Source organism: Oratosquilla oratoria, chromosome 41 (assembly GCF_046742065.1).
Source record: "Oratosquilla oratoria isolate Oo_2021 chromosome 41, ASM4674206v1, whole genome shotgun sequence".
Classification (NCBI taxonomy): Eukaryota; Metazoa; Arthropoda; class Malacostraca; order Stomatopoda; family Squillidae; genus Oratosquilla; species Oratosquilla oratoria.
In genome coordinates this window covers 27,740,892-27,767,196 of record NC_134817.1, presented here as the reverse complement: position 1 = coordinate 27,767,196, position 26,305 = coordinate 27,740,892, and the positions used below count along the sequence as shown (strand labels likewise).

At 37.4% G+C, this 26,305-nt stretch overlaps 1 protein-coding gene across 5 annotated transcripts in view; it reads left to right on the top strand.

Annotated features, from left to right (window-relative positions):
- rasp (protein-cysteine N-palmitoyltransferase Rasp) overlaps window positions 1-26,305 on the top strand; it is a 39,205-nt gene that overhangs the window by 688 nt on the left and 12,212 nt on the right. Inside the window, exons 1-9 of one of the 5 annotated variants that reach the window (XM_076178333.1) lie at window positions 95-345; window positions 12,361-12,559; window positions 14,243-14,479; window positions 18,533-18,702; window positions 19,440-19,634; window positions 19,872-20,093; window positions 20,676-20,794; window positions 23,064-23,164; window positions 25,557-25,695. In XM_076178333.1, coding sequence (XP_076034448.1) covers window positions 14,302-14,479; window positions 18,533-18,702; window positions 19,440-19,634; window positions 19,872-20,093; window positions 20,676-20,794; window positions 23,064-23,164; window positions 25,557-25,695 — 1,124 coding nt within the window. In that variant the 5' untranslated portion in view covers window positions 95-345; window positions 12,361-12,559; window positions 14,243-14,301. Of the gene's footprint in view, window positions 1-94; window positions 346-12,360; window positions 12,560-13,852; window positions 13,871-14,242; window positions 14,480-18,532; window positions 18,703-19,439; window positions 19,635-19,871; window positions 20,094-20,675; window positions 20,795-23,063; window positions 23,165-25,556; window positions 25,696-26,305 lie in introns of those variants that run through there. The other 4 variants (XM_076178334.1, XM_076178335.1, XM_076178336.1 and 1 more) reach the window with 4 other exon arrangements.

Below are 26,305 nucleotides of genomic sequence, written 5' to 3'. Positions count from 1 at the left end.
TATATATATAATGATATTGCGCATTAATGTCTAAATGAATTTTGTTACCAAAGTTTACTAGTAAGAAAAATAATAAAGACAACAACACTGGTGGGGCAGATCGTATGTTGATTGTAAATAAAAAGCCGAATGTGGATGGTGAATACGACGTGCCTGTTAAACTTTAGAAGGTTATTGTCCCTGTTTCATACTAAAACAGTTGCACCAAGCAGGTTAAACAGATAAAGTAGATGTGAGGATATAAATTCAAGTCTAAGACAATGAAAAGAATGTTAGAAACGAGTTGACAATACAAGGAAAAGGTTGCTCTCATTGCAATTTTAGATTGCATCAGTAGAATACAAGGTATATACTAATATAGCTGCTTGTTTGGTATTTGTTATACTCACCAATGAAATGTTAACAGAAATTTCATTTATAGTATCACATATCAATAAATGTGTATTATCAATATGTTTACATTAACACCAGTAAATATTATGAAAGTATCATGTCAGTGACAGATCATTGGCCATTGGGGCGTTGACTATTATTGACCTAAGGCTAATGTAGAAATTTGGGGAACCAAGATTCTCAGTCACAAGTGTCAAACACAATTATTATATCTGTAGTAATAATACTGAGAAAACAATGACTGCAGTAATTTGATTGAATTTCAAATTACTGTTAGAGGACTGATACTGAAATTTTATCGAGACAAAGGTCAAAGCAGAAAAAATTAGTAAAGACATTATTTTACTTTTGGTACATTTTTAGAAGTGCAAATGTATGCAATTTAGCAATAGAAAAAATATTAATTTTGTAAATTAAAATACATCAATGTAATATGTTTTTCTTGGCTGAAATCAATAACAGAAAAAGTTGCTAAAAGCGATACATTGAATATTAATGAACAGAGCTATGACAACTGCTTGAGATGCCATCATTGTTTTGATAGATGTATAGGTCAAAGAAATCATAACATGATAAATTCATTTAACCTAACCTAAACTAACCTAACCTACCTAACCTGCATTTAGTAATGCGGTACCAATGTAATTCTAGAGGTCATCAGGGCTGTTAACAGCTGGTTTTGGCATCCGATTAGACTACAGGGTGTAGAGGAGTTTCATAGCTTGAAGAAAAGCATGAAGCTCAGCTCCATAGCACTATTTTAAAAATATGTAGTGTGGTAATGTCACTTGGAGTGGGAGAACACCCGGTACACAACATCAATGGCATCATCAAACTGACATTGACAGAACTGGACAGATGATAACATGGCATCTTGAACCTATCATCACAATTCTGTTCAGTAGTGTATTTGCATGTAGCAAGTTTTTTTTTCATCAAGGAAAACATATATTACATTGATGTATTATAATTTATAAAATGAATATTTAATTTTCTATTGTTATATTACATAGTTGTGCATTTCTAAAGAAACACCTATTTCTATGTGCATGCAAGAAGTTTCAATTTTTTCTTGTCTGTTCATTAGGGATTTATCTGTGATTTAATTACTTTCTCCAGAAAATTGCTATTGATAAACCAATATATAAAACATTTGATATGAAGGATAGTGGAGTTATTGAAATAGAAGGCAAGAAAGTTGATGTTTGCAATAAAAATTTAAAAATAAGATGATGATTAAATATGTTTAGTATCTCTGAAAACAGTTCCACAAATTTCTGGCAATGTAGTAATGTGCAGTACATACATGCCTTACACAAGAGAAAGTAAACATTTACCAAAAATAGTGATGTTCATCAGTGAAAGTCATGTGTAGTTAGGTATGATCAAAGAATCTAAAAAATATTCTGGTGTGTGCTAGATTAACTATAAGCTATTTTACCGTTGATTTGTGGACCCCATTGAACCATGGATTGTGATGCTAATTGCCTCATCCTACAGGATGAGCTGACTATTTGAAAATATAAAAGGTTGCTAATGTTGATGCAGTTAGACTTTGAATTGGTTTGTCATTTTCCTTATATACCTAGGTCTCTTAATCCAACACTCGCCAAGAGCCATTTGTCCAGATGTTTGGGCCCAGGATATAAGCCCACTTCAGCAATTGGCCCAGGACATAAAACACCACCAATTCCTTAAGGGGGTTTATGTCCTGGGCCCAAATATCCACACAAGTGGTGATTGGCGAGCATTGGATTAAGAAACCAAGGTGTACAGTCATGTGTGTCAGATTTATTTTTTTATCATATTTCCTATACCCTCTCAGGTATTGTCAGTTGTGAGTTTTGAGAGAAATTAAAAATTTCTTTTGGTAGATTTTCAGAATCATGCAAATATAATTTTTTTTACATAAAACTTATATTGTCCGTGAGCTCCTAAAACATATATGTATATTACACACAGGAACCCACAGTCGGAGAAAGAATAAACTTCGAATAAAGAAAAATCCTATATTTTGGCTATCAACTGTAGCCCTCTTCAGGAAAGTACATAAGATAGAGAACAGAGGGGACTTATAAACTACAGTAAGAAGAGATGTGGACAGTTGACCTCACTCAGGCACGGGGCAAACTCTCCTTAAGAGGGCTACAGTTGATAGCCGAAATATAGGATTTTTCTTTATTCGAAGTTTATTCTTTCTCCGACTGTGGGTTCCTGTGTGTAATTTACAAATGTGCTACTACATTTCTGTTTAGAAATATATGTATATATATTTGTCTTCATTTTTTTTTTTTTCCTTGCTTTGTGGGGCTAGTAACTGCTCAGATCTTGACCTTGTAGGTGGTTCAGAACAATAAGTCCTTGTTATACAGTACATATGCATTCTTGAAAACCTTACTGCAAATTGAAATTACCGTATACCAAACCCATTATAACGTGTAATAATAGGATATGGCAGACGTACCTTCTCCCTGCTCTTTCCTCTTCAAAACATCTAGCAGATACCGTATCTGTGAATTTTTCTTACCGTAGATAGAATCAAGGGTAGTAATTACCAAATACCTTAACTGTGAATTTACCAGATAAAGGATTACCGTATAAGGAGGACTCACTGTACAGGGTTTGTTGTCCACGTGATGCCACTGTTATTAGTGGCAGTGCTCTGAGATTGGGGAGGGGGGCATTGCTCAGTTGCAGGTGGCACCAGGAGGAGGAATGGGCTGGCACCTGCGTTTGAGGGTTGCACCTTGGCCCCACAAATTTTGCAGCATTCGTTATTGTCTCTTCCTGCATGTAGCACTTGCCACCCACAGCAATATCCTAGGCAGATTCTGTGGACGGTAGACTCTGCTCTTCCACTAGAGGGCAGGTGGACTGCCTCATGCCTGATGACATGGTAGTACCACATCATTGATCCTGAAGTATGAAATTTGCTGCTGTGGTTGGTCCTGGCCATTAGTCTGGCCTTCTTGATGTTGACACTCATGATCTGTATGATTGTGGGTGTCAGGGGCAGTGTGATTTTGCTGAACCTTCTCTTTGCTTTAGCAGCAGCATCTGCAATAGTATTCCCTGGAATCCTGATATGACTGGGAATCCTGATAGGACTGGGAATCCAGTGAAATGTTGCAGACCTCTCATGCTGCTCCAAAAAGTGCAGCAAGTGCTGTATTAGTATCATTAAGTAGACGTCATCTTTTGACTTCCCAGACTGGATGATGTCAATAGCACCCTTGGATTCTGTGTGGATCACAATTGCCCCTTACCAGGGCCTTGAAAATGGCAGCAAGCTCTGTCTGAGTAATGGAGCTTCCGTCACTCACTCTTTATAGTGCGGTCACCCAATCACTGGTTGTAAAAGCTGCACCACACCCTCCCATGACGGATGAGGGGGTCCACAGAGCCATCTGTGTAGTACAACAAACTCACCGGGGGAGGGGGGTGGACTTTATGGCTTCAAGGGCCTTGGGTCGCAACCATGCCTGGTCACAGTTAGCCTTCCTTGAGTTGAGGTGGAAAAGTTGAAAGCTGGCACAGGGAGATTGTCATGGGGGAGGGGGGTTATAATCTGGATAAGATCTGTCTACTGTAAAACACATTGCCAAACCAGTTCCAGAAGTTGAAAGGTGCAGATCGCATTCACCACATGGGCCCTCCAGGAGTGATGGGGTCTCTTTCAATGTCTAAGGCACTGAGGAGTGAGGTCTTCACTTCACTCTCCCTTGGGCTAGTCAAAAAATGGATAAGGAGACGGGAAGAAACCCTCCCCACTCATAGGCAAAGGGTGGTAACTCCTGCTTCATCACACTAGTTCATGGAGGAGCCACAGTGATAGTGCAGAGAACCTGGTTTTGGAGCACCTGAAGCTTGTCCCATGAGGTGAGCTGGAGGGAGATGAGAGCCACAGCAGCATAGTCCACCACTGAACATACCACTTGAATATACAGAGAAGTTCCAATAATCCAGTATTATGGTAATTCAGTATGATGGCAATCCCAATATAATGGCACCTTTTGATAAGCCCTATTAATAAAATTGAATATAAATAATAATATGAAGGAATGCCAATATTTTAATTTCATACTTGCTCTTGGCAGCTGAACTATGCAGGTAGAGCAACACTGCTCTAGTGGCAGTCATCCGAACTACTGGGAATAGCATTCTGCTTTACCACCATATTACCTGTTGCAGCCATTGCATTACAGTCTCCTCTTTATCTGTTTACATTGGAATGTCTGTGCTAGCTACTGTATCTCACCATGGCCCCACCACAGAATAAGACCACAGAGAAGAGGAAGCGCTTTGTTCTGATACTCCCGAAGAAGATTGAGCTCATAAAATGGATGAAGAAGGGAGAGAGCTGCAGCAACTTGATGGTAGAATTCAGTGTGAGTTCGTCAATGCTGTGCGACCTCAAGAAATAGAAAGACAAGCTCCTGTCTTTCGTTAGAAACGCAGAACCCCCTACATTGCTAATTGACAAGAGGAAGTTGTTGAAGAGACCTAAGCTTGACAAATTGGATTGGGCTCTTTGTATTTGGTTTACTGCTCAATGTTCCAAAGGTAAACATATCACTGGGCCTATGCTCATTGAGAAAGCCAAGAAGCTACTGGCAGATTTGGAGATCAAAACTGAATGTAACTTCTCCATCAGATGGCTGTTCAACTTTGAGACTTGTCTTGGCATCAGAAGTTGAAAATAAGTGGTGAACAACCTTCAGCAGAACATGAAGCAGCTGAAAATTATGCTGAAATTTTCTCTCGCCTCATATGTAAGTATAATGTGAATCCAGACCATGTTTATAACACCAAAGAAACAGCACTTTTTTTGGCATTGTTTGCCCAGTTTAACTTGAACTGGATTCAAGGAATAGGAGGCCATTGGACTCGAGCACAACAAGGACCGGATTACTATTCTTCCAAATGCTAATGTGACTGAAACCCAAAATCTTCCTTGTTTGTGATTGGCAAATGTAAGAAACCCAGGGCATTTGAAAATGTCCATCATTTGCCAATTCATTATAATGCCAACAGCAATGTGTGGATGATGGCAGAACTTTTCAAATGGTGGTTCTTCCATGCCTTTGTAGTGGAAATAAGGGAGCATCTTCATCAGCAGGGGTTGAGTGAGGATTCCAAAGTCCTTCTCGTACTGGACAATTGCAAGGCTCATCCAGGTAACGTCTTTGTTGCCTGCCTGCCTCCAAATGTGACATTGCTTATTCAACCAGTGGACGAGGGAATCATTCAGAACTTTAAAACATTTCTACAGGAGTGACTATTCATAAACTTGTGAATACAGACATTGATGTGCCCCAGTTTCAGAAGGACTTCAACATCAAGGATGCTGTATTTGTTACTGCTCTTGCTTGGGAGAATGTAGCACTCTACCATTTGGAGGTGTTGGCATAAGCTTTAGCCAGAAATGGTATTTAAGAAAGAAGATGATGATGACAATGAAGAGGCCTTTTTAGGATTCAATACGGCTACAGCTTCAGGATGTCAAGCTGAACAACAGCTGGCTGGTCACACCCCTGCATCACATCCTTTTAGCCAAGTAGGGACAAAGGAAATTGAAGAGTGGTTTCAAGCAAACATCAAGAAGCATATTGTGGAAGAGATGACAGATGAGGTCATAGTCAGCAGTATTTGTAGCCCTACCCACAACACCCCACATGAGCAAGAGTCTAATGAAGAGGAGGAGAAGGAGAGAGTGACATGGAAGGAAGCTCAAAAAGGTCTAGCTAAGTTTGTCTTATGTGGAGGGCAGTGATCACTACAGTGTTTCTAAGGTGATAGGTGTCCATATTTTGATGAACACCTTTCTTGCCAAAAAGGCCAAATCCTGTAGGTAGATAGATATTAGGAAGTTGTTTGAGCACACAGCATGCAGGAAGACCTTGGCTCCTACTCTTGCCCCACACTCAGGAACCCTCCCACAAGTAATGGAAGATGACAATGCCCATAGAACCAGCAGTTCAAGATCAGGTGGTCAGACAGTGTCCAGCCCCTTGTTTTAAACTCTTCTGACTTGGAATAAGTGTGCTTACTTTAGGCTAAGAGAAATAGAATACAAAAAATTATAAAACAGAAAATGTAAAAAAAAAGTTGTGTACAAGTGCTTTATTTTTCATATTGTGTTCATTTGTTTGTAGGCTATGATAAAACAAAAAAGAAAATGCAAAAAGGTTATAAAACAGGAAATGTAAAAAAAAATTGTGTGAATGATTTCTTTTTCATTAAAAGTATGTTCATTTGTTTGTAGGCTCATTTTGAAAAATAAGATGGATTCCAAGGTAGGTTCATTTGTTGATTAACACTTTATTTTATACAAATGTAGTTTGTTATTGTGTTTATGTTATTTGTGAGGCTTAGGTAGGAAACTAAATGGGTTTTTGGTGGTTTTATGCTTTTTTAAAGGGTATGACTCAAAACAATGGCATATTTGATTTAGCTGCAATGGAAAAGCCCTGTGATAGCCGGATAATTAATCAGAACTGTACTATAGTATGTCCAAAGGACCTTGTGCCCAGCACCTTGCTGGGATCTCATCATGGCTTCAAGGAAATTTAATCTTGTCTTAGTGGCTTTGCTGAGGTACCTGATTTCCAGAGCAAAAGAAAGCCTAATGTCGATCTAGATACCCAAGTATTGATAGCATGGGGGGTCTTGCAGGGGGGGGGGGCAAGGGGGGCATTTGCTCCCCCTGGAATTTATGGAAAATAAAAAAAATGCAAAGAAAATACAGTGTATGATTGATGAAAGTCAAAATGTAACTCATGTAGATCATGTGAATATATTCCTATGTGGCCTATTTGAAATATCTTGATATAACCTTATACCATTAACCATATATGCATAATATCTTTAATTTTGCCCCTGCCTACAAAAATTCCTGTGGACACCCCTGATTGTATATAACCTAACATAACCATTCCATAGAAATAAACCTTTCAAGTGTAAAAAAGAAGTGAAAATTTTGTTTGTGTGATACTGGAATAGAACCTAATTTTTTTGTTACTTCATGTAGGTACATGTAAGAATCTAGGCCTTATTGTATCACTGAGTTCTCAATAAGAATAATTTATTTAGTCACTCGTATTAAACTTCTCTACATGGCTTCTTCCTTTCTTCTTTGTGTTACTTATTGCTTGTGCAAGACTATAGAGTACCTATATTCTCCACTGGGGCACAGCCATGTTGTTTACTTGGTCTGTTTAAATCTCGATCCTACACCCCTCTTTTTCCTCAGAGATCTGGAATTCTGAGCCCTTTTGTGTGTGTTGCTGGATTTTCTATAAAACTCTAGATCAGTATAATTTTTATTCTAATTATCTACATGTCTGTTTCCTTTTTCATGTTATTTATTCACTATACAAGCCTATTCTCCACAAGGGTCTGCACAATATATTTGAGTCACTCTGGTACACTAATATATTTCTTTATTCAATAATATAGATCTTGTTTTGAATATCTAATACTTGGAATCATGTAGTGTGTATTATTACATATTGCACTGAAATCTTGTTACTGCAGTAGAGGATACTCATGGTAAGAAGGTTGTTGCCAGTTGTACCAGAGGGCCATGGGTCTTCTGCAAAATAGACCAGTGGCACCAGACTGATCAATTGAATATTCATGATAATAACAGTAAATTAATTTGTTTTGGTTAATGTATTTTTTCTGATATGGTTAATGAAGATAAATATGTACTTTTTTTTTCTCTCTTTTTTAGTTATACCTTAAGTGCTGTTATCTGTAATAATTTATTCATTATATGCCATATATTTGTTATTAAGACAGGTACATTTTCCATGTGTACATAGGCTTTTATAAAATGAATTAGTGATTTATAATGTTAAGTTATGAGACACCTAAGTATTTGATTAAATGTATACTTTTTAATGGTAATAAGTCCCACCATTTCATTATTTTCTTCATCAGAGTTTCATTAACTTATCATCAGGAACTGATGGCATTATTTCATTGCTAAATGAAAAATATCGATGCATCACTTGAATGAGAGAAAAATGTTTGTAATCCTTTGTTGTGTAATCAATGTAATCTAACCTAATCTATGACATACCTTATTGTGGATAAGGGCTAATATTGTTCTTTTTCTCACTCTTTTTTGCCAATTAATGACATAAAAGACTGCACACTTGGGTGATTGACATATCAGGTATTAGATATAGGACCAATGGTGATTACCAGTTTCAAATTTTGTCAACCCTGTCACCTCCATCAGTAGGTTCAGTCATGAGGGGCTGACACTCGCTTGCTGGACTGGGGCCAAACTCTCTCTCTGTCATCTTTAATTGTATTTTTTCCACATTTTCACATAAGGAAAACTGAAAAGTGACTGATTCCCTTCTACTACTTTCAGACAATGACATATAAACAGTCCCACACTAATGTAACACAGATAACATGGCCATGGTAAAGCTAGGGGTAAGGGCACAGAAAAAATGCACTCTTCATAATTTTTTATTGAATTAGCATTTATATGCAGTGTATCAGAAATTTTGAAAGTTTTTAAGAGGACTTCTTTATTGTTCAGAATTTTCTTTATTTTCATTACATTATAGATGGAAACCACACTGTCTCTTCAAATGAATTAAAATTCCCCTCTTGCCTTGACCCTGAAGAGTCATATTTGTAGGAATAAAATAGAAGAGAGAGAGAAACAATGGGCCCCACATTAGTTAGCAACTGTCCTGAAACCCTCCCAAAGATTTTCATGGGAGGAAATGTTGGACAGTTATTTGTGTTTAATTAGGGATTTATTTATCTATTTATCCGTGTTTGTATTTATATATATATATATATATAAATATATATATATATATATATATATATATATATATATATATATATATATACACATACATACATACATACATATACCAAAGGCTTTTCCCCCCTTACACGGGAGGTAGCCAAAAAGAAAAAGGCATAGAAACCACTCCCACCCATTCCATCCCCTACATACTCCACTCCCCTCCACCCTCTTCCCTCCCTCACATCTTGGCACCTCCTAGATGACAGGTCATGCCTGCATCCCGTCCACTGCCCTGACTCAGAAGCAGTGTCGCAAGACACAGTACATCCACAGCAAGGCAGCTTCATTAATTCGATGAACCCCCTCTCCGTCCCCTCATGCAGAAAAGGAGAAGATGGGGAGAAATCCCTTCGGGCTGCATCAAATTATTTCTCATACATACTCCCTCACCCCCCATCCCCCACCCCCTCATGCATCACAGCATCATCCATACACAACCCTTCTCCATTCACCCCTATCTTCTGTCCTCTCCCATCCCTCCTCAACAGACATTCCTCTCTTTTGTAATGCCCCTTTTACCCTATCCATCTCATCCTAGGACGCCCCCTCATATTCACTCCTTCCACCTCTGTCTGCCACACCTCTTTTACTAATCTTTTTTCACTCATTCTTTCCATGTGTCCAAATCATCCTAATACTCTTTCATCAACCCTATCTCCCAACTCCCTTTCCACCCCTGTGCTCCTCCTCACCCCCTCATTTCTCACTCTATCTAGCCTAGTAATCCCTACCATACTTCTCAGACATTTCATCTCAAAGATGCTCAAACTCCTTCTCTCTTCCTCTCTTATGTTCCATATTTCTGCCCCATACAGTGCTGTCAGCACAATCACTCCTTCATTAATTGAGATAATACAAGAAAGAGATGGCTTGGTAGAGTGCGCCTTCTTGGATTTGCAAAAGGCATTTGATAAGGTACCACATAAAAAAATAATAAGAAAAATTGAAATAATAGGAGGAATACAGGGTAAGCTGCTAGAATGGATGAAGGACTTCTTAATTGGAAGAAAAATGAGAGTGGTACTTAGAGACAAAAATTCGAACTGGGAAGATGTGAAAAGTGGAGTCCCGCAAGGCTCTGTATTGGCTCCTTTAATGTTTGCCATATATATATAAATGATATGGATGAGGGAGTAAATTGTTACATGAACTTCTTTGCTGACGATGCCAAATTACTCAAGAGAGTAAAAACGGAAGAAGATTGTAGATCGCTACAAGAAGACCTAGACAAAATATGGGAATGGAGTCAGAAATGTGAGATGAGCTTCAACATTAAGAAATGTAGCATAATAGAATTTGGAAAAAGCAAAAATAGAGTATCGGGCCAATACAAAATTGGAAACAAAGAAGTCAAAAAAGTCAATTCAGAAAGGGACCTGGGAGTAATCATCTCAAGCGACTTGACACCTGACAAACACGTCAACAAATTATTTGGAGAGACTTTTAACTTACTAAGATCAATGAAAGTGGCCTTCAACTACATAGACGAAGAGATGGTTAAAAAAATAGTGGTTACACTGATAAGACCTAAACTAGAATATGCCGCAACATTGTGGGCACCCAGCACAAAGAAGAACATAAGAAAATTAGAAAGAATCCAAAGAGCAGTGACAAAAATGGCACCTACATTGGCAAATCTGACATATGAACAAAGATTGGAGAAACTACATCTGTCAACACTGGAACAGAGAAGAGAAAGAGGTAATTTATTGGCCATTTACAGAATTATGAAAGGGATGGAAATCTTCGATAGAGATGACTTATTAAAATGGGACATAAGAGAAACAAGAGGACATGAAAATAAAATAAAGGACACTCATAGAAGAGACATGAAAAAGAATAGCTTCCCACATAGAGTGATTGATGTCTGGAACAAACTGAACAGAGAAACAGTGAATGCCAAAACTATACACGATTTTAAGAATAAACTGGATGCAGAGAGATATGAAAACAGGTCACTATGAGCATAGCTCTTGTCCCATAAAATACAACTAGGTAAATATAACCTCTTAGCATCCATTCCCAAAAATATCCACTTCCTCCAGTCTCTCTCCCTTAATACACACTTCCAGCCTGCTGCCACTCTCTCCCCTGGTACATCTCATCACCTTAATTTTGCCCACATTTATCTTCAGCTTCCTTCTTTCACACACCTCAAACTCTGTCACTAACTTCCTCAATCCCTCCTCTGATCCTGCTACAAGTGCAGTGTTGTCAGCAAACAACAACTGGCTTATTTCCCACTTATATATATGTATGTATATATATATATATATAATATATATATATATATATATATATATATATATATATATATATAATGAGGAGTTAGGATGAGGGGAGTAATTGCTAGTTATCAGCTATCCATATGTCAAAAATGAAGAAGAGATTGAGAATGAAGAAGGTGATTGAGAGGGATCTTAGGCTCGGTTCAGAGATTGAGTATTAACCCCTGTGGACTGTACCTCCAGATGGAGGTGAGGGTATTGATGGAAGGTGAAGACAAACAGCAGGGATATATTTCTTGCATGCAGGAGTACCATAAGCAGGTAACCATTGTTGGTCCCAAATAGGATGGTGTCATAGTAGAATGAAATGGTTAAACAATGTTCCAAAGAGAAGTAGGCCTTGGTGTCTGGATAATTATATGTTTTCAGTCGTTGTCAGAATTTAAAATTTTAATAAAACATGATAATTGATCTTTGAATGGAGATTGGTCTCTAATAGGAAAAAAAAGTGCACAGTTCTGATTAATCAGGATGCCATAAAGTCCCTAAAGCATTGACTACAGTAAGTCCTCGTTATACGGTACATATGCATTCCTGAAAACCTTACCGCAAATTGAAATTACTGTATACCGAAGCCATTATAACATGTAATAATAGGATATGGCAGACATACCTTCTCACTACTCTTTCCTCTTCAAAATATCTAGCAGATACCGTATCTGTGAATTTTTCTTACGGTAAATAGAATCGAGGGTAGTAATTACCAAATACTGTAACTGTGAATTTACCGGATAAAGAATTACCATATAAGGAGGACTCACTGTATATAAAATTTATGCAGCCAGTATCAACTTATTCAATAAGTTGTGAACAGTAAATGAATTGTTTGACTTTCAGAATATTGCTGACTGTCTCAGTATGCTGAAGAGAATTATCAAATGAAAGCATAGGTGGCAGACACAAGTACATAACCATAATCATGAGTACCAGTATGTATTGTGGTTGATGTGATCAAGCTGATTCCTACATTTCCATGTTTTATTCTGGTTCAGTCCAAAAATCAAGAAAGATCATCCATTCACTCCAGATGATTACAGTAAGTGAACCAAGTATAGCTGTAGCTGTACTGAAATTTTGCAAAAATAATTTTTTTTTTTTTTCTTTATAGTTTAGTTTATTTCTTTTCATAAGTAATATTTCCTGAGAAAATGCATTTATAAGAAATGGTTCATATTATCATTGGTCATGGCTAGAGTACAGTGAATTGTTTTATATTATAAGTGGATAACTATAGGGATGCACTGGATTCAGTATCCAGCCTAAAAATAATTTTTTAAGTATCCAGAAACTGGTCAGATTTATTACAAATCAGGCTGGATTTCCCATATTTTGTTACAATAAAAAATGAGGAACAATTTTTCATGTGAAGAGCAAACTATCAGACATTGTTTTATTGGGATGGTGATATTACAGTTCATTAGCACAGTTGTTCACAAATAAGTCAGTATTTGTAAAGTGACCATGATAAACTTTGAACCTTTAGTTGCATCAGCTGTTCAGTCAATGGCTGGTGCAACTAGATACAAATTGCAAACTTGATCAATTTTTCCAAGATCAAATTTAGGCAGAAGATTTACAGCAATTTTAACTGGAAATTTGGATAATTTACCAATATATAAATATAAACGTATGATATAAAATAAGTGATTATTCTTATGCATGAAATGTTTACCAATGAGGGTATATGGTAAAAAGATTAAACAAATTTCTATCCAATAAGGAATATATACATGCATATATCAAGGGTTTATCCCCTTACAAGGGTTACTTGCTAAACTTGATCCAAATAGGGTTCAGCAGTTTTGAGTAGAACTCTTGTCTCTCAATTTTTTTGCTGTAGATAAAGATAATGATAATAATTTGAGACCTCAAGGTATTTTATAATCATGAATAATTGGATTGTACCTGTTCATACCTTTAATTAATCTTTTTAAAACTATAAGTCATTAGCCCAGCATTTCCAAACCTTTTCTGACCATAGCACCCCCTGTTGTCATGTCTCAGCAGTCCAGCACCCCTATCTTGTTATTAGAAGGATAAAAGGAAGTGATGATTTATTTTCTCGATTCCATAGAACTGAAACAAATTGACAATATTGTTTGTAGAAGAAATAAGAACACCCTAGAAAAAATAGCATGGAAAAAGTCAAATATGCACAACTAGGTAATCAATGATACATATATCAATGTGATTTTTGTGTGCATCACTTCCCAGCACCCCCTATAATTGATTTCAGCACCCTAGGTTAGGAAATGCTGCATTAGCCAGTGATGCCACTAGTTTCTTGTACTATCATCTGAATCCAAAATCTTGGCAGTGAAATCTGAATCTGACCAGATTTGAAAATGTGAGTCTAGTGCACCTCTGATAGGTACCATCTTTGTATCCAGTTATAGAAAACAATATTGTAGAAATTTGCATGGTGATTTGTTTCACTTCTGTAAATCCCTAGTAGGTAGTCACCCCAAAACCTGCTTCATTATTTCATACCATGCCACTTCAACCCACAGCAGTATCTGAATGCCAAGGATCGTTTTAACACTTTCTCACTCAATGTTTGTTTGTCTCTCTTTTTCCTATTTCCATAATTCTAAACTGTATTCACTCTACATTTCCCTCTTTTTTGGACAGTATTCTGAAAGTTAAGCATTGTTTTAGTTTGTGTTTCAAGATCCCTTATTTTATATATCTATTATTTTTTTGTTTTCTCTCTTTCCAGAATCATACCAAATATAAGTGATTGAAGAGAAGGAACCAGAATAAAGTAGAATTGTAAGGATGTATCAGCATACAGAAACCAAAGAGGCTGAGGAAGAGGACCGGAAAAAATGGTACAAACATGCCAAGTCCAAGGAACCTTTTCCAAGTCTTCCCACAGTTGAAATAGTTTTTTATTGTATCAGTTTCTGGAGTGCTGCAGGATATAGCCTGTACAGGTTTTATCGCACATCACAAAGTAAGAATTATATATCCTGTAGAATTTTGTCACCATTGTAACCCCTTCCATACCAAAGGAGATAGATAAAACAGTCTGGCAGCAGTCATAGTAATAAGCACCCTTTGGTATGGAAGGAGTTTATGCTATAGTTCTTGCACTTCAAGGAGTCTGTTCAGGGTGTGGCGTACATTGTGTGCCATTCTGTCAAACTACCTTAGTACATTCATATACAGTAGAACCTCTACTTACGATTGCCTAAACATACGAATTTTCCAATATACGATGTGAAATTCGATCTAATATTTGACTCTACACCCGAAGTAATTTCCAACATACGAAGTCGTTGAAGTTTTGCATATATATAAGCTAAGTTAGTTTAAAGTTCACCTAGTGTAAGTTAGAGTAGCCTAAGCTACGATATGTATCTCAGTCACCACCTCTCTACCCACACCTACCGTCTCCTGCATCGCCAAGCCTACACCTCCGTTCGCCTGTCTCTAAGGTTAAGTGACAATAAAAAACCCTTTTTATTGATTATTTCCTTATCATTTTTTTTTTTTTTTTTTTTACATCTCACTTATATACAGTAATGCATTTGTTTTACTGCTATGTGTAATTATCTGCAGTACAGTATTTATTAACCCCTTCAATACGGGGCACATCGCACATCTGGCAGCATTAGATGCCCAATGTGCGATGTCGCGTCATAATAATCGCATTATAAAAAATAAAGTCAGTGCTTAATTGTTCGTTCTCTTTCACCCATGAATTTTGATAACCATAGAAAATATGATGCAGCCAGTTTAGAGAGAATGAATCTTACGTAGGTACGACTACAATAAATATAATCAAAAGGCCAACGTCGGCATCATCACGTACCCACTTGCTCCTCATGACGCCTACGTGTGCGGCACCGTATGGAAGTGGTTAAGGGGTTATCATAGGTTTTTGGGCTGTGGGATGAATTAAACGAATTACAGTGTATTCTTATGGGAATATTTTATTTAACATACGACCATTTCACCATATGAAGTAGGTCCTGGAACGAATTAAATTCATATGTAGAGGTTCTACTGTATACATATGTGTATATATATATATATATATATATATATATATATATATATATATATATATATATATATATATATATATATATATATATATATCTATCTATCTATCTCATTTCCCATCTATGTGCTATTTGATTTTATATATACAGTACTACCTCTCATTAACAGACTAAAAGGGGGGTAACGGTGTCCATTGATTTGGAGTGATATTTGGGTGGCATAGTGATTGCACAGCACTAAACAACAACACCAAAAACACTGAAAACACAGCTAATTAATGTCCGTTAATGAGAGGTTGTACTGTATATACTGTATATAATATATATACCGTATTTTCCGGCTTAAAATGCGCATCGGGTTATAATGCGCACCCATGCACTTCGTTATCTCAGTACACAGATAGCGCGCACCGACGTATAACGCGCATGCCAGGAAAAGTCACTGGTGGCTAAAGCTCGTGAACTGCATGTATGTGACTCCTGCTTGCGTTGGTCCATTGTTTTGTGGGAAATTTGAGCCATGAAAAGTTTATTGAATACATGACAAATTTCGGATTTTTACAGAAAAATTGTAATTTACTATCCTGAGGGAATAATTCATCTTACAAGTTTTTATCACCGTGTACAAGTTTTTATCACCGTGTACAAGTTTTTATCGCCATGCAGCAACAAACTATGTTTCAGTTCATAAGTGTCTTTACTGAAGTGACGTTTAGTTTAACAAACTCTCGCAAAAGGGTGTTTAGTGTAGACTAGATTTGCAATAGAACTGTCAATCTCGGACCTGATCTAGCATATTCCGGGTGAGCTAAAACGGCCAACGTTCATGATGTTGGTACCAGTGCTATTTTACGGATCCCAAATATTTGCATAGACTGCGATAATTAAAGTTAGTAAAAATAAACCAATGAAATAACGGCGATTAATTATTTAGTATCATGTGAACGAGGTTACATGGAGAAGTATTTTTCATTGGCTAGAGCCACCGCTGGGAAATCTGTTGATTTGTCACTAAATTAAGTGTCAGTTTAGGCATCAATCAGGACACAACTAAAAAAAGGCGGAACTACATGTACCGGTATATGACTCATGTTGTGCGTTGGTCCCTTATTACTTTGTAGCTTAAATAGTTTGTAGGAAATATGATCTAAAAAAAGTTTATTGAAAGTAAAATATACAGAAAAATTTTGGGATTTTTACAGAAAATGTTCATTTTATATCTTGAGGAAATAATTCGTCTTTACCATTTTTTATTTGTTACTGAAACAAACTACAGACTGTTTCGTTTTAGCTTTGAACCTGCAATGACAGTGGTGAAATAGGACAGTCTCTCATCGAGGTGACGTTTAGTTAATATAACTCCCGAAAGAGGGTGTTGTAGTCAGGTGTTGGACACGAGTTTATGAGCAGCCGCAACAGAATTTGTACCATACCTAAAGTGAAGCAACAAAGCCAACATAAAAATTCAAACTAGGATGCTGTGAACATGGGCAAATATCATGAATATTGATCATGTTTCATGGTGTTTAGGCCTATTTAAACATGAAAAATAAGATTCGATAGATACCTACCTATACCAAATATTTATATAGCCCATGCTGGCGTATTCTTTCATGTCACCATGGCTGTTCTTCTTGTTCTCACGGAACGTCACGGAGAAGTGTGCCATCCCGACTTTGTGACGGCCAACATCGTCACGTTGTTGTGAAAAAATTACACACACAGCCGCAGAATTTTTATCGTAGGCTGTAGATAATGCGCACCACTGGATAACGCGCACCCCCCATTTTTAGGCCCTTCCAACGGAAAAAAGTCGCGCACTATACGCCGGAAAATACGGTATATATATATATATATACAGGTAAACGTCGACTTACGATGGCCGCGACTTACGATTGTTCGACTTTACGATGACGACGACGACGATATGATATATTTAACCCCTTACATACGGTGCCGCACACGTAGGCGTCATGAGGAGCAAGTGGATTCGCGACGCTGCCATATCGGCGTCTTGATTATATTTATTGTAGTCACCCCTGTGTTTTTACATTCTCTCAAATGTGCCCTAAATCCCATTCTCTGTGGTTTTCAAAATTCGCGGGTGAAAGAGAGAACGATCGATATAAGCGGTGACTATATTTTATGATGCGAGTATTATTACGTCACGTCGTACGGCTGGCATTGGCTGCTGCCCGCGAGATTTAAGTTCCGTACTGAAAATACATATTATAGTGTTTGAATATGGTAAAAAGGATAAAAATGATTAAATAAACTACTGTACATGTTTAATAGGCTATATTCAGTATCTCTGGTGGTTAATATACAGGTAGGCTAGGTACAGTGACCACGGAACAGAGTGATACACAAATTGGGGATCGACTTACGATGAAATCGTCTTACGATGGCTCTATCGAAACCTAATGCCATCGTAAGTCGACGTTTACCTGTATATATAGATATATATATGTATATTTATATATATGTATATAATATATATATATATATATATTTGTACAACACTGAATAAAAGGAGCAGCATAGTACAATGAGTATCACTTTTTAGTATTATAACAATGATTTGAATAAATTCTATACATGTGGCAGCACTTTTTCCCCATGTTGCTACATGAGGTGTCACAGGTGAGACAGTTGGAATGGGGTGGGTAATCATTGTTATAATCATAGAATGTGATACTCATTGTAATATACAGTTTCCATTTCTATATACAAAAAAAAAAAAAAATAGCACATAGATGGGAAATAGAGAGAGAGAGAGGTATGTACTAAGGCTGATGTAGCACAACATATGCCATATCCTGAATGGGGTCCTTGGAGCACACAGACTATAGTAGTTGTGTGCCTACTTTAATCTATATGAATTACAAACAAATAACTTAAAGTATGGTAACATATAATAGCTGTTCCTTCAAAATCATGTCTAAACTTAGATACTATTGATTTTCTTCATTTTTCCCCTTTCTTTGATTATGAAATAGGATGGGGTCAGTACTTGCACTTAACTGCTGTAGAAGGCAGTTTTTTTGGTTCTAGACAGGACCTGACAGACCTAGAGTGGTTTGTTTGGCCATCTATTATCCTTGATACATTACCATGGGCAATTTTGCATCTCGTCCTGGCTCAGATAATTCGTAGAATTTGTCCTCAGGTGAGTAGTTTCCCAAGGTTGTCATTTGTGTTATTAGTGTTGTCAATACACCAAAAGCCCTATCCTCTGTCTCTGTTGGGGATTGTCAAGTTAAAGCACTCACCAACTATGATGAAACACATTTAATGCTCATCTCATCTCGTGACCTCATTGACGAAGGATCATCCAAGTCCACTACCATACTTCTTGGGTTAAGACGAATGCGGTGAGGCACAGTACTTCCACAGCTGATCCTGACAGCCAGAGTTGGTTGACCCCTATTTTTTTCATCATATGGTGAACCCCCTCTCCTAGTCCACTCAAAATTATTTATGGTGCAAATGAGAACATTTCTTTGAAATGTATCATCCAGTCACAAAATTCCTTCATTTCTCATTGTATTTTTCTTGAGTAGGTGGGAGTTGGGGGTTGCCATATGATGAAGTGATGGTGTCAAACCAGCTTCAGCTTTTGGGTTCTGCTGTATAGGGACTGTTTCTTGCTGTTTTGCCTCTGACCTGAGTCGTATGGCAGAGGACAGGGATGACTATTCATCCACGATGAGCTAAGAGAGGAGGGCTAATGAAAGGGATTTTGGATGGGTGTCAGGTGAGTTTATGCTTTGACTAGGCCATCTCTGATATAAGAGGGAAAAGACCTTTTGATATATATATATATATATATATAATTATTACAAGTATGTGTATGCATATGATCTCTCAAGGATAAGTAAACTGATAGATGGTATCTGTTTGCAGTACCAAAGTTTATTTTATGTGGTCTACACCTGTTGCCTTCTGAGGCAGACCATTGGATTGCTGGGTGTGCTGCTCTGCATCCTTGTTCCAGTCATAATGTTTATTGTTCTTCTGTCAAGACTGAAACTGTTTATATGGCTTGCATGGTGCCTCATCCTCATCATATTCAACACACAAGTCTTCATGAACTACATGGTAACTAATGAAATTCCCTTATAACCTTACAGACTTAATAAATATTACATCATTTTATGAATAGTAGTATGATATAATTTATGGAATAAATGTAGTAAATTTGAATATCTAGAGAGTATTTTATTGGTAACTTGTGTTTAGTTGTGGAATTAGAACATTTTTCTTCAGCTTATTGTCCAAGCTGAGATACTTGTTTTAAGTCGTCCAGTTGATGAATTTAATTTCTCTTTTGAACAGGAGTCATGGTTAGAGGAGATACCTGAGGGAGACTATAAAGTGTCAGTGATGATTGCTTGGATTATCCTACGTAGTCTGAGCTTTTCCTTGGAAACCTGTGATGAAGATCCTGAAGGACTGTTGGTTCCAAGCCAGCAATTTATCAATTTGTTAGGTTATTGTCTCTATCTCCCTTTCGTCTATACTGGACCATATATGCCCTTCACTGACTTCAGGAAAGGGGTAAGTATTCGTGTGGTATTGTTAATGCATACTATACCTGACTGAAATACAATGACAATACCCATCATTTAGTTATCACCTCCATCTGGTAGTGGAGCCCCAAGGGGTTAATACTCTGTCTCTGTATCAGGCCTGAGATTTATCTGTCAACTTCAAATGTATTTTATCAACCTTTTCACATAATGAGAGTTGCTAACTAATGACTACTTCTCTCCTTGTATTACTATAAGTCAATGACTAGAAACTGCCCCACAGTGCAGACTAGCAGTCTAAAGTTTCTTCCCAGAGAGATCTATGAGAGGGCCCAAGGACCACTTCCAGCCAGTGTGGGGTTTTAGATTTCCAGTCAGTGGAACTTGAGGCAATAATAGTTATTATCATATATAGATGACCCATCATCCAGGAGAACCCAAGAAAAGAGGGAGGGAGGGGTGGTGAATGGGAGTGGAGTATGTGGGGATGGAATGGGTGGGAGTGGATTTATGCCTTTGACTATGGCTACTTCCCTTGTAAGGGGGAAAAAACCCTTGGTATATGTATGTATATATAGATATATATGAATTCACTGCTATTTGATTTCAGCTGTCTGTACCGTATCAGCCTTGGACCTTGGGACGTGTCATACTTGTTGTCCTGAATCTTATACGCTTCCTTGGCTGGCTGGCTTTCTGCAATATTACCTTGTACTTCTTTTATGCACAGTAAGTTGATAAACTTATAAAGGAAATGATTGAGTCAGAGCACACACTCAGTAGGTTGATAAACGTATAAAGAAAATGACTGAGTCAGAGCACACACCCACTCCTTACATATTAAAACCTATTTAATACCCCTCCCATTATCAGCATCTTGCAAATGAAGGGTCATCTCTGTTGCCTGCCACACTACTCAATTTGAGGGCATTGCAGAAAGCCACAGTACTTTCATAGTAAGCCCTAACATCCAAAGCTGGTTTATCTTTACTGATTTATCACATGGCAACCCCTTCCTTATCCATTCAAAAAAAAATCATGAAGTAGATAAGGGAATATCCTTTGAAGCTGCATTGTCCTTTAATTCAAAATCTCCCTTCATTCACACATATTTTTTGTACACTGTCTTCCTTGCTTGACAGATATTACCCATCCGTTCACCTTATTCTTGGTCTTCCTCTTAGTTCACCCCATTGAGTTTTGTTTTCCAAGTTCTTTTTGAAAGATCTTTCATCAGACATCCTTTCCATATGGGTAAACCACCTCAGCATATATGAGGTGTCCAGAAACAGAGGGGCATCCCTGCCACTTTTACTGATTTTGAGTTAAACAAATGAAATATGATGAAATGAAAAATGCAAAACTTTGAGTGTTCTTCTCAAAAACTATACTTTGGCTGGGATGCCCCTCTGTTTCTGGATGCCTCATATGTGTTCCAAAAGCCATTTCTCCCTTATAGGAGGGGGGGAGGGGTCTATTCAAACCTTATACCCACATAAGAAATTACAGTTGAACCTTAGATAATGAATGCCCCATTTAACCCATTCAACTCCGATGACAAGATGTCTTGTCATTTGGTCAAATAAAACAAAAAATCATAAAACACCAAAATGTTTGATCAAACACCAGAAAAATATGACGTCAGTCCTCGCTTCGCTGCGAGCGAAGCGAGGATTGACGTCATATTTTTCTGGTGTTTGATCAAACATTTTGGTGTTTTATGATTTTTTGTTTTATTTGACCAAATGACAAGACATCTTGTCATCGGAGTTGAATGGGTTAATGAACAAATTGGTTAACAAACAAATTTTGTGAAGAATTTTTGTCTTTGTTAATGAACAATTTACCTAATTGTATTATACGGGAAGGGGAACTATGCTTGTGGTGTCCCATCTTCATATCTCGTTTTGTCTAGACTGCTTTTAAATTGGTGTATTGTTTTTGCACACATCACTTTCTCATCTAACTTGTTCCAAACATCTATCACCCTGTGGGGAAAGCTGTTCTTTTTCAGGTCTCTTCTATAACTGTCCTTCTTGATTTTCTTTCTATGTCCTCTTGTATCTCTGCTATCCCATTTTATTAGATCCTCTCACTTCGGGATGTGAGCATACATATATGCCTGATCATTAACAGAATTATGAAAGGGATAGAAGCCCTAGATAGAGATGATTTATTGAAGTGGGACAAGAGAAAAACAAGAGGACATGAAAAGAAACTCAAAAAGGATATTTATAGAAGAGATCTGATAAAGAATAGCTTCCCACAAAGAGTGCTAGATATCTGGAATAAATTGGATGATGCAACAGTGTGTGCAAATACTATACAAGAATTTAAGAACAAACTTGATGCCGAAAGATACTAAGATGGGTCACTACGAGCATAGCTCCCATTCCGTATAATACAACTAGGTAAATACACAGTCTCACCAGCTCAGTAGTGGTTTGGCATGTTTGCTATAATTACTTCAGTTAGCAAATGTTTTGGTTGAAGAATAGTCACAGAACAGGTTAAGTTCATTATCCAAGGTTCCACAGTATATATAACTAAGATTATATATGAAACATAATAAGCAAAATCAGAGATACAGAATTGATCATTTGAAGGTTAGAAAGATAAGAATACATAAATTTTGGAGATTTAGAATGTGTTTTTTGGTTCCCTGTCTGAGTCTGCTGATGTGGCATGTACTATACATGTTCTCTCCTTGCCCTATTAATATGAGTTGCTGTCTCAACTCATTCCACATGGACATGATTTTTCATTATTTAGGCCTCAAAGCATGTTTCAGAAATGCAAGAAAATTTGTGATGATAGGAGCAGCCACGAGAGCACAGCAAGTTATACAGTTGATAGGGATATGGAACTTTCAATTTAGGAAAAATAAAATCATAAGATATTTTTCAACTTGGGTAATAATTCAGCTCTAGGAACCACTTAATTCTTTAAGTAGGGGTTATATTACAGTGTATCATTAGTGTATATATTTCTATTTCAGTTCACTACATTTCTCACCTGAATTACTGAAGAAATTAAGTTCATGGTCATTGGCTGGTTATGTATATTTTCTCACTGTATTCTTCACAGTCAAGTATGTGGGTAAGTGTCGTGTTATTGCGAATTTGCATGGCCACAGTAGTCTCAGACTGCAATATAGATATGTATGTTATGTTGACTTTGAATTGTTTTATAGTGCTTTGTATATGCCTTTTTATTCCTTTCTTTTTTGATATATGCATGGGCACTTACAGAAGTCACTCTGGAGTCTACTGAAGAAGTGACATTGAAAGGTCTCAGAAAATGTTTAATATTTTGGTGCTATGGGTCTCATGCTGGAGACCTGTTTTCTATGTTGTGTTAATGTCAGTGACCATTATAGGATGGGCAGGGTTGTCATCATGTATTGAAGTTATGAGAATAAACCAGCTTTGACAGTTGGTCCCTGGAGAGGAAGTGATGTATGTCACTGTATTACCTGACCCAAGCAGTGTAGCAGGGGACAAAGATGGCCCATCATCTATGAGGAGCTAAGCTGGGAGATAAAATGAATGGGTTTTTGGACAAGTGTGGAATGGGTGTCAGAGGAATGTATTGAATTGGCTACTCCCTTTGTAAGTAGTACACTAGGGATGAACAGCCATTATTATAAGAAAAATGAAGGTACCTTCTTTGCATAGTTTATATGAGAAAAAATGAGGGGAAATGTTCTCTCATGCATAGCCACTTTGCTTTGCAGGTAATTGCTGATTGAATAAAAATGTATATATATATATATATGAGATATGAATAAGATTTTTGCAAGCCTTTTTATTTCATTAGTTCTATCTTTGTCTATCCATATACCAAAGGCTTCTTCCCCTCATAAGGGAGGTAGCCATCCAAGGCATACATCCACTCTCATCCATCCCACTGTTATCCATCACCCATCTATTTCCCTTTTTATCTTAGCTCCTCATGGATGAAAATTTACCTTGAAATGGATGACCCTTTTCATCATTTCAGTCAATCTTTTGCCCCAGGTCTCTCTTGGAGACCCATGGTTCCCAGGCGACCTGCAACATCCATCGGATTGGCCTGTAAGTCATTCACAGAAGAGACATTGTGTTGTTGTCTGGGTAAGGCCAGAGAAGGGCAATAAAAGATGATGCGTTCAGTGTCATTTGCGTTGTGATTGCATCTGGAACAATTTGCTTTTGTGGCCAAGCCTGTTCTGTGTCAGTATTGTTTTAAAGCTGGAAAATGACCTGAACATAGTCATGCTAATGTGGTTCACAGTTGTCATGGATGGATTTTGGTGGAGTGAGGGATTCAGTGGTCAGTCTTAAAGTGTTTCTTTTGTGATATGCGTGTTTGTGTATAAATATGTTGCATGGTGTAGGTGGTAGGTTGCTGTAAATGTTTGAATAGTATCTTACTGATGTGTTCTTTTCTTGTTGTATTCATTTAGACGTACTTGTGTGATGTAATGGGATTGATGGAGGTTAAGATCTCTTGCACAAAACTGTTTTCCTATTATTTTCATGTGGAGTTCTATGTGAAGGGATTTTTTTTGTGTGTAATGTTTAATTGGGGTGGTTTTAGTGCATTCTGTTATTCTTTTTAATGTTTTATTTTGTGCAGTTTGTAGGGTGCCTTGTGTTTTCTTGATTGAGTGTGGTTCTTATGAACTGTATGTAGACTGTGATTAGAGTTATTTATGCTGCCCAAAACCTGCAGTTCCTACTGATCTTAGTGCGTTTATTTTCTTGCTGATTTTTACTGTTAGGTCTAATGTGTGGGCTGGAGGTTGTGTGAGTATCTAAAGATGAGGCCCAGGATTTTAGGGCTCTTGTCCAGTGGAAAGAATTTGTCATATAATTTCACATAGATATTTCTTTAGTTTAAGGTTATCTGGTTTAAGCAATGTCACTATTGATTTCTGAGGGGAGGCTTCAATTCTATTTTGTCTTAGACATTGTTATAATTTGGCTAAGAAAATATTGGTGATCTTAGCAGCTTTTTGTACATGCTGTGCTAGGAAATCATTAGGTTATCTACATGGGTCAGTGTTTTGATGTTATGCTCTGGATTGGGTGTGGGGAGATCACTTGTGAAAAGGTTGAATAGTGCAAGTGAGTTTTGCTCTTAGGGAGTCTCCATTGTACAATCATTTGATCTCGGAATTAAGATTTTTTGGACCACTTTGCACACTCTTCCATATAAAAAGTTATCAACCATTTCTTCTTCTTGTCTTGGATGTCTCTCTTAGTGATCTTTATTAATAGTATGTGTCTAGGGACTTTATCAAATGTTTATGACTCTTGCCACCCTAAGTACTTTTTGGTGGTGTTTTCGTGTTAGATGAAAAAAATATTGGATAATATACATTGATACTGGCTTGATTTTATCTTTTAGTTAAATTTCCATGAAAATGTATACAGTGTAAAAATTTGTCTTTGAGGTCACAGTGCATCCAGGCTACATAATTACAATTTTTTCACAAACTTAACAGTGATGTATGGGCTGTTGTCAGTGTTGTCAAGAGCAGAGGGCTTTGACCCTCCCCGACATCCACGTTGCACACTCATGACCTACCGGTTTTCGGACATCTGGAGGTACTTTGATCATGGGCTGTATCGCTTCATGCTAAGGTAAGTCATGGTGTGATAACCAGGATGTAGTTCAGAATGCTGTTGCACTTGGTTGGAAGGTTTTCATGTCTTAATATGTAGATAGTTTATGCAAAGGGTATATAGCTTGCTTTTGTTTTTGGCTTGCTGGAAGAGCATGGTGCACTTATGCCAGTAGAACAGGTTTTCAATAAATGTATAATCTATTTGATAAGGTAGATAAAAGTACTGAAGTGTTGTGAGCACATAGAAAGAATAAGTGTGGAAAGACCAGCTAGAAATATAGAAAGCCCAAGAATGAGGTGGATGGATGGTGTGAAAAGAATATTTGAAGCAAGAGGAATGTCTGTTGAGCAAGAAAGAGAGAGAGCAAAATATGGGAGTGAATTGAGAATTATTGTAAATGGGTCAGGAAATGATGCAGCCCAAAAGGAGTGGTCTTTGTGTCTGCTCTCTTAAATTATTTCAAGAGAATGAGGAAGAGGGTCACCATATAATGAAGCAGTCGGGGTAAACCAACTCTGGCCGCTGGGCCCAGCTGTGGAAACAGTGTGTCTCACTGCATTGCTTTTGACCTAAATGGTGTGTCAGGGGGACAGGAATGACCCTTCATTCATGAGTTGCTGATATG